Source organism: Balaenoptera ricei, chromosome 9 (assembly GCF_028023285.1).
Source record: "Balaenoptera ricei isolate mBalRic1 chromosome 9, mBalRic1.hap2, whole genome shotgun sequence".
Taxonomy (NCBI): Eukaryota; Metazoa; Chordata; class Mammalia; order Artiodactyla; family Balaenopteridae; genus Balaenoptera; species Balaenoptera ricei.
In genome coordinates this window covers 24535636-24561548 of record NC_082647.1, presented here as the reverse complement: position 1 = coordinate 24561548, position 25913 = coordinate 24535636, and the positions used below count along the sequence as shown (strand labels likewise).

The 25913-nt window shown below is 40.8% G+C and overlaps 1 protein-coding gene across 1 annotated transcript in view; it reads left to right on the top strand.

The window, feature by feature from the left end:
- Positions 1–25913, top strand: part of SND1 (staphylococcal nuclease and tudor domain containing 1) — a 412864-nt gene that overhangs the window by 133510 nt on the left and 253441 nt on the right. Inside the window, exon 11 of the mRNA XM_059933468.1 lies at positions 25172–25261. Coding sequence (XP_059789451.1) covers positions 25172–25261 — 90 coding nt within the window. The remainder of the gene's footprint in view (positions 1–25171; positions 25262–25913) is intronic.

Sequence of the window (25913 nt, the reverse complement as noted above, 5' to 3'; positions counted from 1 at the left end):
TGCTAATGCATTACAAATAATGTGCTTCCTAATTAGCCCATATGTAATAAGGCAGGGTACCCACCTGCATACTTGCATATTAAATATTCTGTGCAAAAATCCCTTAGCTCAGCTTCACACCATGGGGGGGATTGTTGCAGCACATGAAGAAGTCTGTTCTCTGACTTGAATGGTAGTGACTCATTACGCTAGCGTACATCATGAAGGCTAGGGCTTCATGGTGATTGGAGTCATTTAAAATTGGTTTGGATAGTGTGCTGTTGACCAGAGCACCTTGTGAGTAGTTCTGGTCCTAATTACATCTTTCCTCTAACACTGTAATGGCCTCCTACCTGGCCTCCTTCTCTCCAGTTGTCCCCCCTCTAATCCAGTTCTATATATGGCTGCTATGTTAATCTTCCTGAAACATACCTCTGATTCTGTCACTCTCCTTATCCTCAACTTTTTAAAAAGCTCCCCATTTCTTGGCAAAAAGGGCCAAACTTCTAAAGTCCCATGATGTGGCCTAAATTTCCTAAGTTCCTTTCTATATAATACTTGCTTTTAGACTGGTTATTAATGGTGGGAAGTTGGAAATGTGTACGGACATTGCCTTGGTGCACATCACTGGGGGACACTTTTACTGGGTAGGGGGCCAAAAGTGCTAGAGGGGATAGTCCTACCAACGGAAGATTTTGCCAGAACAGCAGTGAGTTGGACATTAGGGAGTAAAACTAGGACCAGTTATAGGGAAACATTTTAGCTTAATATGAAAAAAGAACTTTCTGAGAAAGGTGTTCAGTGAGAGAGAGTGGGCTGTCCCAGGAAGTTAGTTTCCTTTCATCGAAGGCCTTGACACATGAGCTGAATAACCAGATGGTAGGAATACTGTGGAGGGGATTTGACAGTGCATAGGAGGCTAGAGGTACACTTTTAAGTTCCCTTCCAACCCACAGGCCCTGTGATTCTATGGCTTATAATTCATGAAAATGGTAAGACCGATTGGGTCGCCATAGAAACAGTGCTTCTGCACTTATATTTCTATACATTCCTCATAAGTGAGGTAGGTGGTTCTTGATGAAGCTTGCTTATACCATGTGGCAATGATCCTGCCTTTTTCCCCCTTCATTATGCTAATTGATATAATTGAACTATACATCAAGAAAAATGGAAACTGGTTTATTACTGCCTATGATATTTAATTTCCTTTTTAATTGTAACTCATTCCAGTTATACCAAGTTGCTGGGGCAGAAGGAATAGCAGCATTTGTGGTTCCGTAGGAATTAAGAAAGGAAGAAAACTTTTCTATTCCAAATGAAAACTTCAGAAGAACAAATTGGAGTCGGAACCTTGTTTCATGATTTGACTTATAAGTCCTTCTGTTTATCCCAGGAATGACTTTTGGCTAGCCTTAGAGCAAATTAGCCAGATGCTTATATATTTGATAGCGCTTTCCTTTCTCTTACTAATAATTAAAGTAAAAGAAATCATAATGAAATGTCATTCTAATAATTATGAAAATATTCAAAGTATGTTTAGATTTGTAATCTCATAAAATACATGATGATAATTACCTGGATTATTCACAATAACCATTTCATAGAGGGGAAACCCAAGATACTGAAATTAGAGAATTATTTGCAGAGCCAAGTCCAGATTCCCATTTCCACTTAAGACAAGTTCCCACAAAACTCTTACCAGTTTCTTTCAGGTATCTTTGTGATCAAGCTACAATATCTGTGGTTCTCCTCAAGGCTGCACATCTTTTGTCAAGGAGGCAGAGAATAGTTTCGTGCCCTGCCTGGCAGGATCCTAAGTAACAGTCAATACCTTATTTACCTGTCTGATTTCCTGTTGTTTCTTGATTGCCTTTCCCAGGCCAGGGAGATTAATTTAAACACACTGACCTCCTTTATGGTTGTTGAGAATGATTACCGTTGGGGTCTGATTGTTTTCCAGGGGGAAAAGGGAAGTTAATTTAGAAGGATCTTAATCAGAGTAGTGGTTTTTGTGACACATGTGTATGAGTTTGAAAACCAATACTAGGACCCTGCATCCTGACATGGGCCTGCACTCTTGTGCAGTTCCTTTGAGGTTAAGCTCTCGGAGCTGTTTAAAGATGGCTTATTTTTCTATTTAAACCTCATTCTGTCATAGGTTACAATCCTTTGGGGGCAGATATGGGTTGTTAGTTTGCTGAAAATAGAACTTAATTGGCTACTGTACCAAGTACTGATTTTTAATTTGACAAGAGAGTCGTAATTCAGTCAGCCTATTAGGTCCTTAAGGTTGTATGGAAGTTAGAAAATGTAACTAAAACCCCACCTGGACCGCTGCTCCTATGCAAACCAGGTATGGTTTTGGGTTGTGCACCGTGGGGCTTCTGACCATTTGTGTAGCTGGAGGGGTAGTGTCTGCCCTACCTCTGAGGAGTGCCAGTGAACATGTTCGCTGAGTTTTTCAACTGCTATTTAATATTTACTTGCTATGGAAATGCGGAGGACTGGAACTGTCTAGCAGAGGAGGCATTGTCTTCCTCTTTTTGACTTTAGAGTTTCTGCTTTTGATAAATAGGAAAGAGACCCATTGGGGCAGTATAGTAATGTACATGTAATTACTATACAGTAATTTCCTCGTTTAATTCAACAAAGATATTGCTGAGGTATGGGGACTGGTGGTAAGCCCCTGCTCATAGAAAACGGGGGAGGGATATCAATTCTGGCTCTCTTTCCTTTAAAGGGCAGTTATCACCTCACCTTCTGAGGCCCGCATGAAGCACTTTCTAGTACATATGTAGAGCTACTACTGTCCCCAGCAGACGTTGAAGCAGATGTGCCTGCTGTTACAGAGTGAAGTCTGACAGCTGTTACCTAACCTCTTCAATATCCTTATTGTATCTACTTCAACCTTTCTTAGATTTTTTGAAGCCTTATTAGATATGAACAATTTTTGCCCAAAGGAACTGGCTTCTTCTCCCCATTGACTGACAAGATACTGGTCATCAGACAGTGATTAGCAGAATGTTGTGATTCTCCTTTTCCCCTGATGAATGTTTGTGTTAACAGACTAACAGCAGCTATAAGCACAGTTGTTTGGTGTCATAAGGTGATGAATTTCCTTCCATTTTTAGCTCTTATATGCTTGTACTTATTAGAGAGGTTGAGTGCTCTTAACATGTTTATAATCAAGGTTACCAACTCTAAAGAGAGTGGTAGTAGGCCAAGCATACTTGAATGTTCCTGGGGACTCTTGTAGTAGCTGAACTTGGACATCGCCCGAGCCTCTCCTTGCTGTTTTGCTTTATGTGATATTTCATGAGAGTAATTTATCCTCAGTCATGAAGTATTTATTGAGCACCTACTGTGCCCAGATCGTTTTATGCTCTGCCTTGAAGACTTCTTAAATTTTCCCTGGTTTGGTTATGACTTTAGTCATGTCATAACATGACTGTAGTTTGGATTTGGATAATCAGTTTTCATGAAGGTGGGCACAAACACCAGTTATTTTATTTTGCCTTTTTGGTTGTATGGAGAGGAAACATGTTAAACTGAAACCTTGGGTTCTCAGGTATTTATGGCTAATGAAAGATATGGCTATTTATACCATATCCAGATGGTATTCTTAGGTATAAGGAAAACAAAGTGAACAGAAAGGTATTGACTTGAGTTTCTATGTATGGGTCATATTGTAGTGACCTAGGTACTTTATACATATTAACTGATTTAAGCTTTAGAGTACTGTCTCAAAATTCCTCCTCCCCCTGCTGTTGAAGTTTTCAATATTTGTCTTAACCATTGCACAAGCTTTTGGGCCCCAGTTTCAAATATCACTCTCTTCAGTCTGTCTTTCCACACTGCTGCTTAGTTGGTCTTTGTAAAATTCCAAACACGTCTGTCCCCTTCCCAGAAAGTTGTCTTCGTTCCTCCATTCCAGAGGTTAACACCTCTGCCTGGCAAACAGCACTAGGCCCTGGCTGAACTTGCCCTGCCTCCTTATCCAGCATTTACCTCCTTTCTGAACTCTCCGTTCTTTCCTACTGCTTATCTTGTGTCTCTCTCTCTCTGGAACACTAACTCATCCTTCCAGTTTTAAAACTTGAGAAAAGTACCTCACCTCTTCTGACATTATTATTCCTTAAAAGAATGAAAAACTAATTCCCAAGACGTAATGTGTGTGTGTGTGTAACACGTATTTTTAAGAATAATAAACAGTCCTTCAATCTGGAATAATTTACAGTAAATTTGGTCAAATTCAGACTTAACACATTGCTGTCCCCTTTGTTTCATTTTTTGAAAACTGGGGAAAATTTCACCACAAGCCCTAGTTTTACAGACTTGAGTTTTTGAGTCTCTCGTGTATGTAGTGAAATTGACAGAAAGGCTGGAAATGTGAGGATGGGAACGAAGCAGGAAAAATTTTTAAAGGTTCTGTTTATTGAAATGTAGAATATTGGAAGTGCAGTGTGAGAATGGAAAGAACTGAAGAAATCTGGTAGTCATGCAAGGGGGCTGACTTAAAGGAGGGCATTGTAATTGACCAGTGGAAGGGAGGAAAGGGTTAGTCAGAGGGGAAACTAATTGGAAGATGAACAGCACTGAGGAAACCTGTGAGACGTGAAGCCCTCCCCAAGATTGTTTAATGACTACTTGAGTTTTGTGAGTTTGTTCCTGATTATACAGAGACAGAAATGATATTGATTCATCTTGTGTGTTCTGATGCATGCTCTTCAAAGAGGAAAGAAAGACAATCCTTTATATAAGTTTATTAGTGGTGAGATGACATTCTTTAAGAAATACCATCCATGGTGGCCACTGGGGAATTTGAGCCATCGAAGCCTTTTGGCCTGAAAGTAATTTAACAAGTCAGTATCTTTCTGGGTGACTGTAATTGCTAGACGTTCGATATTCATGAAATTTAGTTAGCATTCTTGCTGTTGAATTGATTTTTAATGTTTATTTGCAAAACCTTAAATGTGTGTCCAAAGCCTTGAATGCATTCCCAAGTTATCCATTGTACACTCCCTGGATATGAAATATCAATTTTACAGGCTAGCAAAATGGTATTTAATGGTGGCTGACTGGATAGTGTTTAAGAACAATATGTATTAGATACTTAAATTTGTCTATTATCTGACTCGTGGCACAGATCATTGAATTTAGGTGGTACTGAAATTGCAGAAGATCTGGCTGCCTTAATAATCCAAGCTATGCAGCATGTTTATTTAGTCCCAGGACCTTCCTCTTGTCTTTCTTCTTTCTAAGCATGTACAGAAGAAAATAAAACAATTTTGGTGTGTACTTTCACATCTACTTGCATTAGGAAAGATGTCTTTAAAAAACGGTAGGGACGTTTTCAGGACGCTTCTTGAAGCCTGGGGCACACCAGTTTTTTGTGATTTGTTGACATCAGTTGTTTTTTTCCTCCTTCTCTCATGTTTGCCTTCTTTGATTATACTTAAAGACCCAAGGTTTCACCACATTTCAATGTAAAATTTTGAGGCTAAATTTGGTCAAGCTGCAGCTGTAAAGGATACCCATATCATTTTGTCTTGAATTTCATTTTAAAATGATCACTGTATTTTAGGCATATGCAATGTCTTCTTAATGGCTTCTTGGAAAAAATACATTGTTCAGTTAGATAAGTAAATGAGATTGTCTGGGTTACTGAGCATGACTCACTTAAAATCTCATTTGGAACAATTTCCCTGTCCACCCTTTGTTAACCATATATCCCGCTGCTTTTGTAGTACGGGGACTTGCACAAGAGTTAAAATGAACCACGGAGATCCCGATCTCTGGTCACAGCTCCTCCTCGATTCAAGGACTGTGGATGCATCTCTTTCCTTTCTGCTTTTTCTTTGATCTGTTTTTGGCTTTACTGTCATCCTTTGCTGTAGGTTTCTTAACTGCTTGTTTATTTTTTTCTTAGAAAAGTATGAGCATATGCAAACTACAAGGAATTTTGGAATGATTAAATGGATAAATATCATATACATAACCCATATGGGTTGTCTGAATAAGATTCCCCTTTATGATAGGCCAAAATTTGCATATTTGCTTATAGTTTCTCCACCATATCTTTGCGAGGGTGCCTCTGGTATACACAGTAAGCTTCCCATCCTTGTCATGCGTCCACCTGCTCGCTGGAACCCTTTCTACTGAATCCTGTACCCTGCCACTCATAATTCTTAGGTTATAATCTTGGTGTAGAATGGCGAGGGATAATATCTGTTATCATTGAACGCTGTATAAACCTGTTGAAAAAAATGGGATAAAAAAATTAAAGCTGTTAATGTTTTCTTCATCCCTTATATCCCCTCTTTTTGAACAGTTTAGCTTTACTGGTGCTAAATTAAATAACGATAATCTGTTAACTTTACAAAGACATAGTTTAAAGGCATTGGAAACACAAAGGGAAAAGGTATAGCTCCTCATTATAATTTTTCTGGAATGCTGCAAATAAATTGATTTACCAATCGTCAATTTTATGTTGCAGAAGCACTGGGAAAATAACCGTAAAGAAACGATTTTTTAAGTTCTTAATATAGAGAGGAGAGTCTTTTAAAACCATGAATAATCACTAGTATTCTGTTACATTGGGATTTTTTTTTTCCCTGCACTAAATTTTAAACAGTTCTACTTGATTTCAATTTGGATCCATCAACAGAATAGTCAACTAAATGCGTACAGGACAAAGTGTTAATTTACCAAGTATGAACACACCACCACTTGGGGATTAATTCTGGTTTCTTTGGAAATAGTCTCAGGCCAAAACTTTATCACTAAAGCCTGTAATCTAAATATTTCCTGTGGATTATGCTAGATTAAATTATCTGTCCCATGTGTTCAGAATTCATGTGGATGAGGTCCTACTATTTTATATTTAAATTCTGATTTTGCAGGTTGAATGGAAGTTCTAGAAAAGACTGGAGAGATCTGAGGGGCCAGTGGAGTTATTAGGGTTGTAGGGTGTGGCGATGATGATGAATCAATACCTTTGTCTTAACTACAGCTGCTAAACGCGCCCCCCACCCCCCCGCCAAACACACACACTTGGTGGTGGTGAGGTGGGCCACAAGTTTTTGAGTCATCCTCTCTTCAGAGTCTGGTTCTATCTGGCATTTCACAGTAATAGCAGACATAATTGCCTTCTGATTTTTAAGGCTGTATGGCTTTCTTGATAATAATGGGAAATTGGTTATTCATTTGAGTGCTGTTGATTAGTGTTGATGTTTTCATGTCTCACAAGTATTTCTATTATCTGTCTGCAGATCCCAGGGGCATCTCTACTCTGAAATTTGGGGCTTCATTTATTTTCCTTCTCTCTTCTGTTCTTTCCTGCTTCCTAGCTCCCAATTTGGATTAAAACTTAAACAGCTTAGGCCTAGAAGAAATAAGACATTTACACAATTGCAGATTTATTACTTTTGAATTTTTAAAAATGAACTTTAAAAGGTTTCTTTTACATTTTTAAGGTTTCCAAGTACTGCCCATATCTTTGGAGACTGACAGTGACCTTGGGGAAGGGGAGGGCGAAAGAGACTCATCAAAACATTTTCTAAAGAGATCAGTCTTCTATTTCCTTTCTGTGACCTGATTTGGGGAAGATATTTCCACCTCAAAGGAGGATCTTAAGAATACCATATATTTTCCTTTTTAGGTGAATGGATGCAGCTTTGATGTTCTCATGCCTTACTTGAATGTGAATGTTAAAACATGGCAAATTTTCAGGGAATCATAGGGAACCGATCCATTTTATGTAACATTTACAGACTGATGGGCATTTAGAGATAGAAGGAACATTTAGCATTTAGACCCAGCCACTTTTTTCCCCCCTTTTCTAACAGGAGGAAAATGAAGCCTAGAGAGATTAAGTAATTTTATTCAACAAACATTAATTGAATGTGTACCATATGTCAGACCCAGTCCTAGGAGCTGGGGGCTACAGAGATGAATAAGTTTAATTTCCTGTTGGAGATAAATACGTAGTTCTCAGATCATACAGTTTGTGATTAGAAGGATAGGAAGTAGAATATTTATGAATTATTCATAATCAGATCTTTATATGATGAAAATTATGTCAACCCTCTGTCCTTCCCCTTGCCTTTAATTTATTAAATCATCCAATAAAGATGATATTCACTTATTTACTTATTTTGTGGGACTAAATCTGGTGTTCTCCCTTGGCTTCCTTCTTTTGGCGACCACTCTTTCTTGAAAGATTAGTGTACCCTAGCCACCCCCATTTTATCAACTATTCAACCTGCTAAAACTGACTGAAATTGCTCTTGCTGAAGTTATTGCCATCTTGAGTGGGCACGTTTCTGTCCTTATTGTGACCACTTTGAATGTGCTGACTCTTGTCTTCTCAAACTCCATTCTCCCTTGGTTCCTTGGTGGCCTGATTCTCCTACCTCTTTTCCTTTTTTGTTTTCCCTTTGTGTTTCCAGTGCCACTTCTTACTTCCCCAAATGGGCCACACTTTCGCACATCTCTGTAGCAGTTGGTCATCCTTCAAGACTCAGCTCAGATCTCACCTCCTCATGAAGCATAGCTGACCTTTTGAAGAATTGAGGCACTTCAATTTCTCCATTCTTAACAGCACCTTGTATTTCTTTACCAATCCTGTAATTTTGTGGGTTGTATATCAAGCTTCTCCTTTTGAGTTTTTTTTTCTCTCTGGAGAACAGGGACGATTTTTTCCAGCGACTGGCACTTGATGCTGTTTTCGTACTTTAATGCAGAATGACTTCTTTTTTTTTTTTTAAATTTATTTATTTATTTTTTATTATTTTTGGCTGTGTTGGGTCTTCGTTTCTGTGCGAGGGCTTTCTCTAGTTGCGGCAAGCGGGGACCACTCTTCATCGCGGTGCGCGGGCCTCTCACTATCGTGGCCTCTCTCGTTGCGGAGCACAGGCTCCAGACGCGCAGGCTCAGTAGTTGTGGCTCACGGGCCTAGTTGCTCCGCAGCACGTGGGATCTTCCCGGACCAGGGCTCGAACCCGTGTCCCCTGCATTGGCAGGCAGACTCTCAACCACTGCGCCACCAGGGAAGCCCCAGAATGACTTCTCTCTAGCTCAAGCCACCTCTCCCCTCCCCAGCAGTCCATCCCTCTGTTTCTCTCTCCAGTGCTCTAGTGGGTTCTGTGTGCTAGGCCAGTACATTGCTGACAAGAAGTGACCTGTGGTGACCTGCTGCTAATGGTAGATTTATAGTGCCATCAACTGTCAGTATATTAATTCACTTAAGACGCTTAAACATAACCCTTGGTTACACTCAAATTGATTGGTAAATCTTTTAAAAAAATTCATAAATTATATGTGCATTAACTTGAGCCTATTCCTGTCTGATTAAATCTTAGTTCATAATTAGTGTAAGACAACTAACTGAAATTTTTCACAGCTAAGGGGATTTTCCAGTTCTCAACACAGCAGTGAATATCCTACATAATGGTATTGTTTCCGTATTATAACCTAAACATCTACGGTTCGCGTGTGCTGGGCAGCATCCCATCCTGCAAAAGACCGTTTTTGTCTTTAAGGAAATACAGTGTACCGCAGTTAAAAAAGAGCGTGCAGATTGGTTTTCCACAGTGCCTAATTCTCTGTGTCACATGGCCATGATAGGACTTCTAGGCCCATTAATAAGCTGATCCATTTGCTGAACTAGAATGGTTTTTTCTTGTTTCCCCACTGCATTTGGGTTGCTGACCCTTTATCCTTTGCTGTACACTTGTCCTTGATTAAAATTAGATCAATAAAGCTAAATCAAGGAAAAAAGAGGAATATCCTCGGTAGAATAAGTGACCATATATTACCGTTAAACTGTTCAGAAGGAAATATTAGGTGATTTTTTTTTGGTTTTGTTTTTACTTATAGCCTTTTCTTTTATTTCTGATTAGTACTGATAACAAACCATATGCATTATACCTTATCTTTTGGAAGTATGGCAGTGGGGATGTGGATTTTTAAGCTGCTGGTTCCAAATATTTTGTTTGTCTTTTCCAGTAACCTCCTGGTCTTGGGTTGTGTTCAAATCTGTAAGATTTATTAGGTGAACGTTCTGTAGCTAAGTGGCAAGATGTTCTGTCTTCTCATTAGCAGTGACCCTGGATAGTTTTCTCACATTCAGCAGCATTTGTTAGGGGCCACCCAGCATCCCTGTCACCTAGCGGTGAGGCAGAGCTGGGGTTCCGGCTGAGGAGGTCACCTTGTGCACATCTCCACTGGGGGCAGGGGTGCTTTGTAGGGAGTGCTCAGGCTGTAACTGGTTTCCCTGTTCTTTTTGCATATGAACTCTACTCCTGTAGTACAAAGAGCTTATTACTTGGAAGGAGAAAATGACTTCTCTCTTGCTTTAAGCTGGGGAGGCATCATAGGGTCCTTAGATGCCTTGTAATAGAATCCAGTGGCCATGGATTTCAGAGTTGGTTAAATTAGAGTTCAATTTTTGCCCCTGCCATTTTCTGCTGTTGTGAGCTTTAGTCTAAATTACACTGAGCCTCTTTTCCTTCATCCGTAACAAAAATATTATATTTGCTGACTGTTGAATTCTGTTGAGGATCAAATGAGTACAGTGGGATTAAAAAGATGAGTCAGATGCTGTTTTTAAGCTTAAATAGTTTCGAATCACCTATGAGATATAAGACACGTATATACTGACTTGGGCCAGATGAACCAAGAGAGAAGACAGGATATTTGATTAGAGAGCTCAGAAGGTTTCCTGAGGATGGTGGGTGGCATTTGAGTATGGCCTCGCAGAACGCTTGGCATTTTATTTATTTATTTTTAAAAATAGATTTATTTATTTACTTTTTAAAAATAAATTTATTTATTTATTTACTTTTGGCTGAGTTGGGTCTTTGTTGCTGCGTGCTGGGCTTTCTCTAGTTGCGGTGAGCGGGGGCTACTCTTCGTTGTGGTGTGCGGGCTTCTCATTGCAGTGGCTTCCCTTGTTGCGGAACACGGGCACTAGGCACGCAGGCGTCAGTAGTTGTGGCTCACGGGCTCCAGAGCGCAGGCTGAGTAGTTGTGGCGCACGGGCTTAGTTGCTCCATGGCATGTGGGATCTTCCTGGACCAGGGCTCGAACCCGTGTCCCCTGCATTGGCAGGCGGATTCTTAACTACTGCGCCAGCAGGGAAGCCCACGTTTGGCATTTTAGTAAGCAAAGTCTTTAGCATTGAGATTGCAGTCACATCCAGGCACTGGAATAACGTAAAAAGGGGAGTAGAAGATTCGGTTATGGGGCTTGTTCGGGAAGGAAACAATTTGGAATATAGTTGTTGGGATCAGAAGTGGGCTAGCATGTTTGATTATATCCATAATTAATACCGTTTTGTAGCCAACAAAAGATTAGGATTCATATCAGAAAATTCTCATGTTTATTTGGGTTTTGAATTTGTTAACGTGCTATGGCTTCTCCCAAATTAAATCAGAATATTACCTTGAATGAGTTCCACTTTTTTCTTCCTTGTGGTTAAAAAACACATAACATAAAATTTACATTCTTAACCATTTAATTGTATGATTCAGAAGTGTTTAAGATATTCCCATTATTGTGAGACAAATCTCCAAAACTACTTCATCTTGCAGAACTGAAGCCCTGTACCCATTAATCAATTCCTTTTCCCCTTCCCCTCAGTCTCTGGCAACCATTTAGCTCCACTTTTTTTGACAGTTGGCTTAAGAGAAGTTTCTAGAATTCATCTAGCAACGTTTCATGATAAACTATGTAATAGCAAATCTGGTGTTATTGATCTCATTTTTCCATCTTGCTATAGTAGAAAAATGACATTTCGTTGGTGTTCTTGTGAGTTTGGCCATCCCCACTAACCCTCACATTGTGTGTATGTGCTTCTTCGCACAATATGGTAACTGCACTGACACAGGTAAGGTTTTTACTTTTCCATCTTTACTGTGATCCCAACTTAAACCACGAATATACACCTGTTATGGTTGGTCTTTAAAATCACAAAATGATTCACTACTCATGAGAGTCTAGCAAAGTACTGGAAAAAAAATTAGGGTACATTGTTCTCTTACTGCTTAAATTCTGTATCTTGTAGACTCTGTGGATTCGACACCTACTGGCTTGGAAGTCTTCCCTTTACTCTAGTGTGATGCTTGTGCTACCAGCCAATAAATACTCAAGCATTACTGTTCATTAACTATTTTAACTGTGGAAGCTCTTCATGTGCACTCCAACCATTTTTCTTGGTTTTTTTTTTTTGGTGCACATTTTACATTGTAGGTAGTCCTGCTATATTGGGATTGGCCAGGTATAGAGGTATCTGGAACAGGTAAGAGGCAGTATTCTCTCAGGAGACAGTTGATTATCAAGAGAGTTGGACTGTTCCTCTCTGATGGTTACAAATTTTGTCTAGTTACATAGAGAAGTGCTTTTGGCCACAGTGGCAGGTCAAGAAACCACAGCAGTTATTTTAACAGAGACGACTTTACATAAGGAATTATTAATCAGGTATGGAAATACTTAAAAGGTAAAAAGAGAACCCTAAGGGTCACATGGAGGTTTTAACCACATGACACAGCTACAACCTCTGGGTACAAGTAAGAGATTGAAATATGAAAACTTAAGCATTTGGAGGTTGGACCAAGTGGGACTCAGATCTCTGTTGAGCCAATGAAGGGGGGAAGAGTAACTCCCTGGAGCTGGGACCCAGGCCTCCCAGGAGGGGGCTGCCAGTTGATTGGTTCTGGTGACTCTGAGGAGGTATGTTGAGACTGTTTCTGGGAGTGTTGGGAAAACTGCGAGCTGGAATCCATTGGTGCTACTGGAACAAGCTGCCATTGCTGAGAAGAAGAAGAATTGCTGTGGAGAAGCTGACTGGAATAGGAAAGAGTTTGTCCCTTTTTCTTGCTGTCCATTCTCCCTTTAACATCCCCTATTGGCAGAGCCTAACAGGGAACCAGCTGGCAAAGCAGAAATGTGGTTGGCAGTTTTCCCACCCCGGCACCACGAAGTGGAATTTTAAAAAGGCTAGGTTTAAAACTGAGTGACAGTAGCTTCATAACTGGCACAAATAGTGTGTCCAACTTAGTTAATCTCCTTGAGCTTCCCAGGAGCTGGTGGCTTTGGGTAGGCCTGCATTCCGTGCTGAAATGAACTGACCCTTTCGGGTCTGTGGGGGAGGTGCGTGTGGAACCGGATGGGAGTGAAAAGCCTGTGCGTGATGGCAGTTCTTGCTGCCTCAGTGGTTGGGAGGCAGGTGGTAGAGAAATACCAGCCTGGACTCTTTTGGGGTCTTTTGCTCTGGCATGATGTTACGTTGGGCATGTTTTTTCTCTGGACACCTAACTTCTCAGTTGAGAAGAGCTAATAGTTCCAGCTTTATTGGTTGCTGTGGGGATTAAAAATAATATGAAGCGTAGAAATTTAAGGTAGAGAGACAGCCTTTTGTTTTAAGGGGGTTAGGTTGGAAGGCCAGCTATAGGTGAGGAAAGAGTGTGATTATCAAAACGGGATGGTGACGTGATTGACCTAAAAACATTGTTAAACAGGCACAATTAAAGTGACATTACATAAAGCAGGAGCTAAAACTGCCTTGTCACGGACCGAGGCCCTGGTCTTAGGTCCCCTGTCCTTCCTTACGGAGATGAAGAGCTGTGGGTAATTCCCACTGGTGCAGGGCGAGATGCCCCCTGCTCACGCCTCCTGCCTCTGACCTTTACCTGGCTGTTCTGGAGATCTGGTCACTTGTCTACTGGTTCACTAGGTGCCAGCAACTGGCACCAAACAACCCCGACACATCCCTGAGTATGTCTCTTTCATCTGGGTGGAGGGCCAGTCTCTTTCCCAGGAGCAGCCTCCGCCGGGTCTGGAGTCAGCCTTGTCAAGGTCTCTTTCTGCCGTCAGCCAAGCCATGCCATGTATATATAATAACGTTGCCTTGCCACCTGGGTGCTGCTTCTGAATGTCTGTGCTGTTCACACTTCTGCTAATTTCATTTGCCCATACTTCTTCATGGTGGTAGTTGGTGATAGATGTTATATTTTTCTGATTGATGACAGACTGTACAGTACGAAAGAGTCATCTTTGTAGGGTTAGAATGATATCTGTCCTAAAGTACAGGCCCCATTTTGCTGAGTATTTAAACACAGGCTGAGAGTACTTTGAATTTTGTAGATAAAATATATGGCACTAGACCTGGCAGCCTGATTTAGACCTTGTAGTGATGTAGCTGGCAAGGCAGGATCTCAGTGTCTAAAGGGAGGCCTAAGCTGTGCGCTTACATAATTCAGGCCTGTGCTTCTGAAATGCACCACAATTTATTGCACAAATTTGACTGGAAATCTGGCTCAATTGGAGGTTCCTCTGGCACCAGCTAAATAATGGTGTCACACCCAGCATCATTTTCCCTTCTGTGCTGTTCCAGGAAGAAACTTTTAATAATAATTATTATTTTTTAATACGGTGGAGAAGGGAAGGCATTCACAAAGAAGCATTTCTCTAACAAAATGATATTCTTTTCTGAATGGGCTCACCCGAGCCTGCTGTCTGTTACAGAGAAAATTGCCTTCCTATTGCAAGAGGTTTGTTTTCTTTTCCTCCGGAGCCTTCCTCCTCTTCTAGAACTGTGGGAGGGCCGGTGGCACATCACCGTGCTGGATGGATTTCATCTGGCTTGCAGCCTGTACTTTAAGTAACGGAGTTGTCTCTTCTGAGGGCACTGGATCTCCATTTTTAGCCTGGGGATGAAGGGTGAGAAATGTGGGAGACGATTTCTCCATTACTAGAAAACAAGATTTGGGGCCAACTGGTTAATTAGGAGCTTCCAGTGAAAAGGAAAGAAGTTGCAGAGGGGCAGAGCCAGTTGAGATATGCCGGTCCCTGTGACTTTCCATGACCCTACAGACCCCCAGGCCTGCTCTGGTCCTTGAAGACCCCCATTTTCTCTTCTGCTTTTAAACTCTGGTTTCTTATTTGTAGATTTTTTTGTGTCCTTCCCAATGAAGGTGTTTCCCGCGTTAACATTGATTCGTGTTTGCACTCCATCTTCAGAACTATTAGCTCTGTAGAAAGAGGCCTTAATAGAGAGACACTATTTTTATTTCTTCTCGGCTTCGTTTGCTCATTTGAGCAGCATATGAAGAGTGCGTCATTCAGCAAAACTTCACACCTCTTAGTATTGTCACAGACTAGCCTTTTGAGGACAAATGAAGGGCTGTACAATCTTTCACTATCCTTTTCTTCTGTCTTAACCACAAAAAATGCTACCCCGGCAATTTAGGCTTAGTATGATCTCAAATTCGTGAATTTTTTAGGGAGGTGGGATGGTGGTACTTTGGAGTCCACATTAATGGAATTATCCCTTTTTATATTGTAGCTTACTATCATTTTATTTAGTGTTGAACTCTCACACTTGATTTTTTTTTAACAGTATCAGTTCAGCTTTACTTGAATTATTATACATGTTCTGTAAGGATAACTATTAGCTAATGATAGATTTGCGAGTGGGTTATTTCAAAGATCACAAGTAACTGAATTCATTACGTCAAATTTGTAGCGAGCAGAGGATTGCCTTAAAGTCTTGGCCAGGTCAAAAGAGAACACTAATTATTCAGATTTTGTAAAATTGTTTTTTTTCTAACATAACACATTGAAACTACCAGGAGTACTGCTTTTGCATCACTGCTTACAAAGAGCCTAGATTTTATGGTTGTACAGTGAGATATCTAGTCTAGAATCTTTTTAATCTTTATTCAGGAATATACTTATCTTTGTGTAGTATAGAATCATGTCTGGTAAAAGTTGCCAGAAGGTAGAGATATTAGAAATAGTTCACATTCAACTGGTACTATATGAGATACTCATTAGCAACGGCGATACGGATCCACAGTGATATTGCCTCCTCCATCTCTTTGAAAGTTTTCTTTATATACTGACCAGTTCCGCTTATTCCCCTAATCAGAAATGCAGTTTGAGTTTAGAAAAATAAATCTTTTAGCTAGGCCTTTTTGCATTCCCCGTTTTATTCTCTCTGCGTGTTGGCATTTTCTATGAACATGGCACTATACTAGGCACTTCATAGTTATTATTAAGCTCTTTTTTCCTCTCACAGATCTTCCCTCCTGTGGTCTGGTAGGAAAGATAAGACCTACAAGAAGTAATTAAATTATAGTAACGCAAGACAGAAAGTGATTAGTGCTGTAACTTCGGCTTATCTCTTCTGTCTCTTGATATTTTAGCTCTCGTTAACATCCATATTAGATGTTGTAAAAGTTAGCCAAGTAGCTTTGTTTCTTAGTAACACGTGTAGATCTGTTTTTTCCCCATGGGGTTCATATTACCTGAAATATTCCTGGAATGCAAACTTAAGAGTTGAGCCTGATTTTGCACTAATATATTTAGTCCCTTCCTGATTTTTACAGGATTTTCAAGTCATTTTTTGCATGGGTTTTCACTGCGAAGTTATGTATTAATATAATGCCAGGTAATTCTTAACTTGCTGATTCTTGAGAGGAAACTGAGGCAAGCTGGCAGCCAGGAGCTGCTGGTGCCAGAATCATTGTTGAGAACCTAGGCCTCTGTTCTCTGGATGACAGCAAGCTACCCGCTTACTCTTGATCATTTGTTGCCATCAAATGCTTGAGGAATGTTTGATTTCATGTCCGGGATGGCTCTTTTTGTCTAACTTCAGGAGTGCTGAACTGAGCTTTGTTCTCTTCAAGGATTCAATGCCCTTTCTGTCTCATTATCCCAGTCTTACCGGCTGCATCCTCACCATTCCTCCAGGAAAGGTGGCACAGGCGTCACTCACCCTTGGAGCGGATCTTTATTTTCAGAGCACTGGGTCGGGGAGAGTTTTTGTCCCCGCGCTGGGAAAAGAAGATGAGGCGGGGCTCTGAGGGCTTTCGCACTTTCCCTTTTCTTCCTGGGTCTGGAGGCGATTCACTGCTGGTTGCATAGCTTCGTACTTGGGAGCCCTTCACCTTCTTTTGCCTTGAGGTCTGTGAGGGGCAGACCCTATGCCTGCAGAAGAATTTGTAGCTAAGTGCAGGCACCCCATGTGGTGCCTTGGATAATGATTTTGGAGCCCTTAGAGCCTTAAAAGTATTCTTTAAAGTCTTGACAGGGTCTTGGGGGGGGGTGAAAAGACCTAATGTTTGGCCTCCTCCTTCTCCTGCCCCCTCCCTCGCCTGTCCTTACTGCATCTGTGCAGTAAATAGCAAGAACGTCTGAAAATGCTCTTAGTTGGCTGATGTAATTGAGTAGGAGAGCAATCTCCAGAGACAGATATTTTCCCACTTGCATGATGGTCTTGAAAAGGTATTTTGATTTGGGGAAGAGCGAGTTCCTTTGGAACGTAATCCTGCACTGTGCACCGTAGATGACAGGCGAGTCCCTTCAAGGACGTGAGGCTGCCGAAATCTGCTTTCCTTTCCCTCTTTGGATACTGCGAAACCCGGCTCCTCCTGGCAAGTTGCCAGGAGATTGGTAATTGGGGCAATTTCTACGGCTTGCCACTTCCTCTGCTGTCACTGTGGCTAGTGTAGGTCTAGACCACTGGGTGTCAGGGGGTGAGGGGAGGGTGTGCCTGTTCTGCTGTTCCCTGGCATGGGCAGGTAGAGAAATATTTGGTAATCTTGTTTTCCCACCGTTACTAGAATGTTCCCAGTTGTCTTAGTTGTAAAGATGTTTAAGGAGTATTTCAAGTTACCTCCAGCTACATGTGCAGAAAGAAAGTGAGTTCCCCAGGTATTTACTTACTTGCCTACTTATTTAGCCACTTTGATGTTAATCAAGCTCCTCTGTGTTGCTTTGTGACTCTTTAAACCTTTGGAGTCCCTTTTCTTCTATTTCCGTTGGTTTAAGTGGGTCCAAAGTGCTCAAAAGGCGCTCTGCAGCGTTTCTCAAAGTGTGACCCACGGTCCTTCTCGCTACTTATTAAACATACAGAATTGGGGACATGACTCCAGACCTGCAGAATCAGAATACCTGATGTGGCCCGGCAGTCTGCGTGTTTACAAGCTCCCACACTAAACCCGACGACTACTGACAGGCGATGACTGCCTTTTGGCACTAGGAAGCCAAGAACGGGTAGTGTCTGCCACCCCCCGCGGGCACCCCCCCCCTCCCCCGCTTCAGCCTCTGGGATAGCTGGGATCAGAATCCCTGCTCTGCGTGTTAACAAGAAGTGAGGCACGTTACTTAACTGTAAGCCTCACTTTCCTTGCTGTAATTGGGGATCATAATCCATTTCATAATGAATTGAACACTCTAAGAAGCAGACCCGAGTGTTTTTTTCCTAGGTCTGATGAAGAGTGGGTGGTTGTAGAAACAGTGGGTCGCAGAGTATGAGAGAAGTGTAGTAAACTAAGGGTTCTATAAAAGCAGCAAGACACTTCAGGGGCCAAGTATCTTGCATAAGCACGGGGTTCAAAGTCCAGCCCTCTTACATTCTCACACTTGTGAATTTTTATAATCACATCTCAGGTTTAAAAAAATATTTTTTCAATTTGATTTGTTTTTATTTACCGTTCTCCTTTGCCTCCTTGGAGATATGTCTGAAATGTATTTCACTGTTGTGAATTTGGGACTTTCCCAGACCTTGTCTCTTTAATAGACCCTATTTACCTTTAAGAGAGATGTTTTTAGGAGGAAGAAATAGAGCTAATTGGGAAATAAGGTGAAAGTGTCTTTTTCTTTGAAACAATTCCTGGGGAGTGTTTGGGTATATGAATCTTCTGTGTGTGGTCCTATAGGTATAGTGGAGCAAGATATCTTCCATTTGGCCAAGGTGGTTACGATTTTGAACCTTTCCCCAGCTGCTGACTATAGATTTCTATCTAGTTAGATCTGCCTTTTATAAAATGTGCTATTGTGTATGTTAAGGATAGTAAATAGTGGATATCCCTGTGGATTGTGTCTCCTGGATGCCAAGGGAATTGAACGGTCCTTGATTGTAAATATGCCCAGGGCATGTGGTAATGTTCCTATTTTAAGTCTATAATTCAAACGGAAATTGCAGCCTTTGTTTATTAACATAGCTTGTGTGGCAGGGCAACTGGGACTGGTCCGTTTACTGTTTGAAATTTTATCCATTTAAATCTGATCCTGTCTGTTCTTATTTTAATTCAGCCATCTGTTTTAAGATCTTCGTAGAGTATAATTCTGCTTGGCTACTTTTAATATATTTCAAGCCTCCTTTAAAAAAAAAAAAATCAAACTTGTTTTTGACCCTGGTTATTTGAGAGCATGTTGGTAGTTAAATTATTCCCTTCTGCCTCATGGAAAGATACATCTATGAAAGAAAATCATTTTGAGGGAAGGAAAAAGGAATTTCATGCATTTCTTGTGAGGAAAAGAATGGAAGGTTATTCTGCCTCTGAGAGAAATAAAAGTATTAGACATTGTGAGCCAAGGGAAAGGTTGGCCAAACAAGGTTTGGGGGTTTCCTATCCCTAAACATTTTTTTGGTTTAAAAAACCCCAACGTTATAGAATGATACAGAACAAACATTTCTTATTATACGACATTTGCTTCAGATCGTCATTTAAAGAGACAAGCTTGCAGATGAAGTTGAAAGTCCCTGTGGACTCATCCTTGACCCTATTTCTCTCCCATTCTGTTTCTTTCTCTGCCCATCCTGCATCAGTTAACTAACCATTGACTTCCGTTTCTAGGTATTTTTATACTTTGGCTATTTACATAGCTCTAGGAATAATGTTGCTTGTGTCTTTTTTTAGTCTGTATTTAAATCATTATCATTCTACAACTTGTTTTCCTGCTCAGTGTTGTTTTTCACATTTGTTCATTTATTGCATTGCTCTCAGACTAACTGCTCTCTGTTCTGCTCTGTGACTGTACAGAGCCGACTGTAAATTTTACATCGTTAACATGAGCGTTGTGGTCCTTGTCTTGCATGAGTGAGACCTCTCTGGGGTATATACCCTCCTGTAAGTAGAATTTCCTAAGTATAGTGATGCATATCTTCAGCCTTAACCAGATGATGCCGAGTAGCACCATGTGAAAGTGCCACAGTGGTTGAACCGTTTTATATTCCCATCAGTGGTTACAGCACACCTATTTCCCCTCATCCTCATTTTTAAAATTTGACAATATATTGGATGTCCTATAGTATCTCAGCTTACATTGCCCTGATTATTAATGAAGTGATACCTTTTTTCATACACTTAATGTCCAGCTGCAGTTCTTTTGTGAAATGCCTGTTCGTACCTTTTGGCCAATTTTTCTGTTAGATAGTTTCTCTTATTGATTTGTTCTTCCTTCCTCTACTGAGTAAATCAAAGTAATGAGAGACCTTCCAACAACTCTCACTGCCACGTGTACCCACCTAAGAGTATCTGCATCCACACACCTAAAGGTGAATTATTGGAGCTCCTATGGAAAGCCATCCCCTCCTTACCTATGCATTAACAGTTCTATCCTCTTCCTTCTGCATTTTCACTTACTTGCTTTCCACAGGACCTTTGCCTGTTATTTCGCCCCTGTAAAACCAAAAAACCAAAACCCCTTCTCTTCACCTTGCTTCCTCTGCCAGCTGCCACATAATCTCTTTGTATTTTGTAGCAGAACTTTCTGAAGTACCGTATGTACTCACTTCCTCCACTTCTTCTCTTCCCATTCCTAGTTCCAGGCAGGCTTTTGCCCCTACTGCTCCACCAAGATTAATCTTGCCAAGTTACAGACGAGCCACACTTAGCTTAATCCAACAAGCGGATCTTGGTCCTCAGCTCACTTGCCTTGCCTTGTACATTGGACACAGTTGATCTTTCCCTCCTCAATTCACTTTCTTTCCTTGGCTTCCAGGAAATAACATTGGTTGTTTCCTCCTGCTGAGATCACTGATTGCTCCTTCTCAGTCTCCTTTTATACATTCCTTCTCTTATTCCTTACCTTTCAATGTTATAATGCCTCAGGCCTCTGTCCTTTTCAATCTCATAGGTTTAAATACCACCTATATGCCAACCACTCCCAAATGTAAATTACCAGCTCAGAGCGTTTTTCCAAACTCCACTCTGCCTACTCAAAACCTCCACTTGAGAGTTCAGCAGGCCCGTAACCAAACTCCTGATCTCACCCACCTCCCTCTACCTGTGGTCTTCCTCATCTCAGGTGATGACCCCACCTATTATTCCATTTGCTCAGATAAAAAAAAAACCTTGGAGTCATGCTCGATTTCTCCCTTTTTTCTCATCTCACATTTCATCCATCTACTTGCAGAATATTCCCAGATTCTGACCACTTCTTACCCCCTCACTGCTCTTCCTTGATGTAATGTTAACATCATTTCCCGCCCAGATTAATGCCATAATGTCCTAATTGGTCTCCCTTTGTTCTCTCTCTTCCCTGCTGTAGTGTCTGTTCTCAGCACAGTGACCAAAGTAATTCCTTCAGCTGTTAAGTCAGATGTGTGACTTTGTCTGTTGTTCTCCCCTCTCGAACTCAGCTGTAGCCACAGTGATGTCTCTGCTGTTCCTTGAACCCACCAGTCCTCTCCTAACTCAAGGCTTTTGCGTTGGCTGTCCTCTCTGCCTGTCTCTAGATGACTACATCCCATACCTCCTTTGAGTCTTTGCTAAAATGTAATGTGATCAGGGTAGGCCTCACTGAGAAGTTTACAGCTGTGGCTCAGTACTCCAGTTCTCTCGTATCCTGTTCTGCCTTGTCTTTACCTTGTTTCACTTATCAGCTACTGAGTCTGTGCTTTGGCCTGTCAGTTTGTTCATGATGCTTTTTCAGCAAAGTACTCTTTAAAATTTTAGTGAAGCCACATTCATCAGTGTTTTCATCGTTTGTGTTTATTCAGCCTTGTGTTAAGAAATCCTGCAGGATCCTAGGGTCCAGTAAAATTTTTGGCTACAGTTTTTTGGCTGTTAGATGGGCTAGATTAAATTTGGCCTGAAATGGGGTTGAGAATAAGACCTTGATTAGGGGTCCCTTCCATTCCCTCCAGATGAGCATTAACCAGAGACCTCATTTTGGCATGATAAGCTCCTGTTCAAAAAAAAAAAAAAATGCCAGGCATGCCTTTTAGATGCTGAGATTGGGCCTCCTTCCCAAACCAAGGAGAGGTAAAGATGATTGAAGTTATCTCTAACATGAGTCATTGCAGAGCCTACATACAATGTCACTTCTCAGGATGAACAGTGATTACAGCGCATATTGGTTTGTGTATTATCCGCCCGCCAGATAAATCAAGCATTCTTTTCTATTTTTAATTTTAAAGTATTTCCATGTAGATTAGAATCTAAACTAGATAGTCCTTTTTAGCAGGCAAGATTCAGCTAAAGTCTTGTTTTCTCAGAATACATTCCATACCTCAATTGCCTCTTAGAGATTTCAAAGGCTTTTATGTACCTGGTAATTTGGAGGAATTGCTTTTATTGTGTAGTTTCTTAGGGACTTCTAATATCTCTCTCGTAAGATGTTTGCAGATGTCAGTAGCTACTAGATCTTCAGGGTTAGAGTAACAAGATGACTCTGTTTTCACTTGTGGTATCTTGTTTTCTGCCCATGCTATTAGTTCATTCCGAGCTTCATGAGAGACATATAATCAGACTCAAGTCACCCTGTTTTTTTGTTGGAATGTTTGGTATACTATTTATTTTCTTTCCTTCTTTTGAGAGTATCTTGGCTTGGCCCAGTCCTGTCGAGCATCTTTCTTCTTCACACTGCCATGTTCACACATTTAGGTGTATCTCATCCCATGATCTTCATTTGAATGCCTATTGAAACTATTTCTTACCATTCCTTGTTTTGGAGTTCCGAACAAGTGACATTGCCTTAAACCTCTGTGGTGTTTCAGAATAAATAAGATAAGGTTCTGATATCAGGTTCTGTGGCACATCATAAGGCTGTGTAAGGGAAATGTCAATTATTTTGTTCAATTCATTTAAAAAAATGTTGTTCACTTAGTGAATCACACAGCTATTCTGAATAGATTGCCTTGTATCGCTAGGGGAATATGAATACATTGGGACTTCTTTATTCCTGATGGCTGATTCTGATAACCATTGATTTTTGTCTTTATTAAAAATCCTGTTCATTACTGGCGCCTAGCATCTTCTGTCTAGCAAACATTCTTACGCTATCAATAGTGTCATCATAAACTATTTTAGGGCTCCTCAGTAGTGACCCACTATTTTCACTTGGCTGCCTGAATGCTTATAAAATATCCATAATCCTATACATCTGCCCTTATGTTAGCCAGCACTCCCTCTAGCCAGGCAGCTCTTATTTGTCTCCTTTTCCTTGTTAAGGAAAACTCAGTGTTATGTTATTTCTTTAAAAATTTTCATGTTTCGGGCCGTACTTCACTTATTAGGCAGTGATCATGGTTCCCCATGACTTTGATCAGAGTTTGGAAATCCCAGTTGCTCCTGTTCAGAGTGTGGAGATTCCCACGCATCAACTCTGAGAAAGGATAAAGATTCACCTTCAGTTCTAAAGGTGCCTTAAGTTTTTTGAAGAGCACGAAAATGGTGCTGCTGCCTTTTTTTTTTTTTTTTTTTTTTAAGCCAGAGAAATTAGAAGACAGGTGGATGGTGAATGTGAAGCTCGAACTCAAATAATTATGCACATTCTTGGTGATATCAGTGAATTGAAATGTTTAAATGATGTGTTTTGGACACCAAGGCTTGCTTTGGGTCTAGGAGGAAACCTCTATTTCTATGCCCTTGACCTCAGAATTGTCATTAGTATTACTTTAAATATGGGGGTATTAAAATGATAAATGTTCTTTATTTGAGAGTAGTTGGCTATTTAAGAAAACATAATTTGAATACTTTAAGTATAGAATGAATTATATAGAGATCTTGTTGTGTCAGGTGTGTAAAAGATGGCAAAGCAAAGTTGAGGCCAGGTGGGCTAATCATACAGGATGGGGAAGCAATGGTGTGCATCTAGGTTAGGGGTTATGGCTTAATTTTCTCCTTTTTTTCTGAATTTTTTTCCCCCCAAATATCTGTTCATGCAGTCCTATCCTTCTAGCATACTTGTTCTTGTATATTATTCTGCATATTTCTTTTGTGGTAGTACATCCAAGTATTTGAGTTTATACTATGAGGGAAGTACTGTATATTTGGGTCTGGGATCACAAAGGACAACAGAAAAGGACAGGGTCTCTGTTCTCATGCAACTTAGGAGCTAGCGGGAGAGACATTAATCATACCAACCAATTTAGCCAACATCTCCCAATTTCTTGTACACAAGCTCTAGTCCTCCATACGCTGTCCTCCCCCCAACTGCAAACTTCTCGGGTTCCTTCGCTTTTATCCCCTCTATGCACTCCCTTGTCAGTCACTATTTATTTCTTAAAGAGATTCTCCTAGCTCTTAAGTTCCTGTCAATTCCCAGTTCTGTTGCCTTCATCTGGACCCTCTCTCATCATCTCAGTTATATTGCTCAGAGCTCCTCTTTTGGGGGAAATCTGGGCCCCAAGAAATAATGAGGGGATTGGCTGTGTATTTGTGTGCTGAAATACTGTTTATTCCTGCCTCTCTCCTTTTGCTTGTCTTTTTTTTCCCCCCCAACTCTAATTTTCTTTCTAGTTTTTTCCTATCCTGCAAACTCATGTTAAGTCCCACCTTGTCAATGAAACATCTCCTGATTACTTCTTTCCACTTCCCTGAATTCTAATAACACTTAGTCCCTGGTCTATATCACATAATTTAGCACTTATTCAGAACTGCTTTGTGTTACTTCATATCTGCAGGATTTCTTCTGTTATTGTTAGGTTACAAGGATTTTAAGTCCAAGAGTATAACATACATTTACATAGTGCTTTGTCTGGGGCTAATAGTTGGTAGGCGCTTAATAAAGGCTTACAGAGTAATAGAAGGAGATTTATAGTATATCTGTAAATATTAGAGGGGCCCTAATACTCAGTGAGCTTCTTTTATACTGCAGTTTATATAACTCTTTCCCTGTTGATGAACATTTAGGTTGTTTCCAGTTGTGTAAACATTCCATTGCTTATTTTTGACCCTGTCATTTGAAAAAAGATAATCTTGTTCCCTGTAAAGCATTTCAACCAAATACTTGTTAATCGTTTACTATATATCTAGCAATTGTTCAATATTTGTGATACTGGGAGCTAGAGCATATTTCAGGTGTGTTGTCATTATCTCACACTCTTGGCTGTGTTCATGTGTCAGTTTTTGCTTTGTTTTCCCATTCCTGATGCGGTATTTTATTTTGCTTTAAGGATAAGAACAAGAAACTGCGTCCCCTCTATGACATTCCCTATATGTTTGAAGCCCGGGAATTTATGCGAAAGAAGCTTATTGGGAAAAAGGTAAGTGATGGCAGAAACATAATTTGCAAGTGGTTAGGGGTTGTTTTAATCTGGGCTCTTGTGATGGAATCCCAGAGACCAGCAGATGACTCTCCTCCACCAAGTCAAGCGGTATTACTTTGATATGAAGAGAGGTGTGCCTCTGTCTCAGGAAGTGGCATCCCTTGGGAGAAGTTTAAAATTGGGGCCCTGACCACGGTGTGATTTCCAGGGCTCTCACGGCATGTTCTTTCCAGGGTCCAGGCTCAATTCCAGTTTCAGTAATTGCATATTGCCCTGAGCTCCATCCACTTCCATTAAAGCAGAGTAGCTCTCTGCTTCTCTCCAGCCACTTGCATTAAAAGTCGGGGCTGTGGGATTTGCTAATGAAAGAAAGTGGCTGCTTTTTTCTGACTCCCCTGTTTCTGAGGAGAAGAGGGCTTCTGGACTAGGAGCCTGCCTTTTGTGGAAGAGAGGGTGTGGTTTCCTGGTGGTTCGTTGGGAGACTTCTGGTGTAGTGCAGCGGCTCAGAGGCCCTCAGAGGGCATTTCCTTGTGTTCTTAGATCAGGATGTTCTATGACCTGCTGCACAACTTGCTATTCTGGGAAGCTGACAATGAGGCTCTGATCTTCCCTGGATTTTCCCTGACCTCCCCAACCTACATATCCCAGA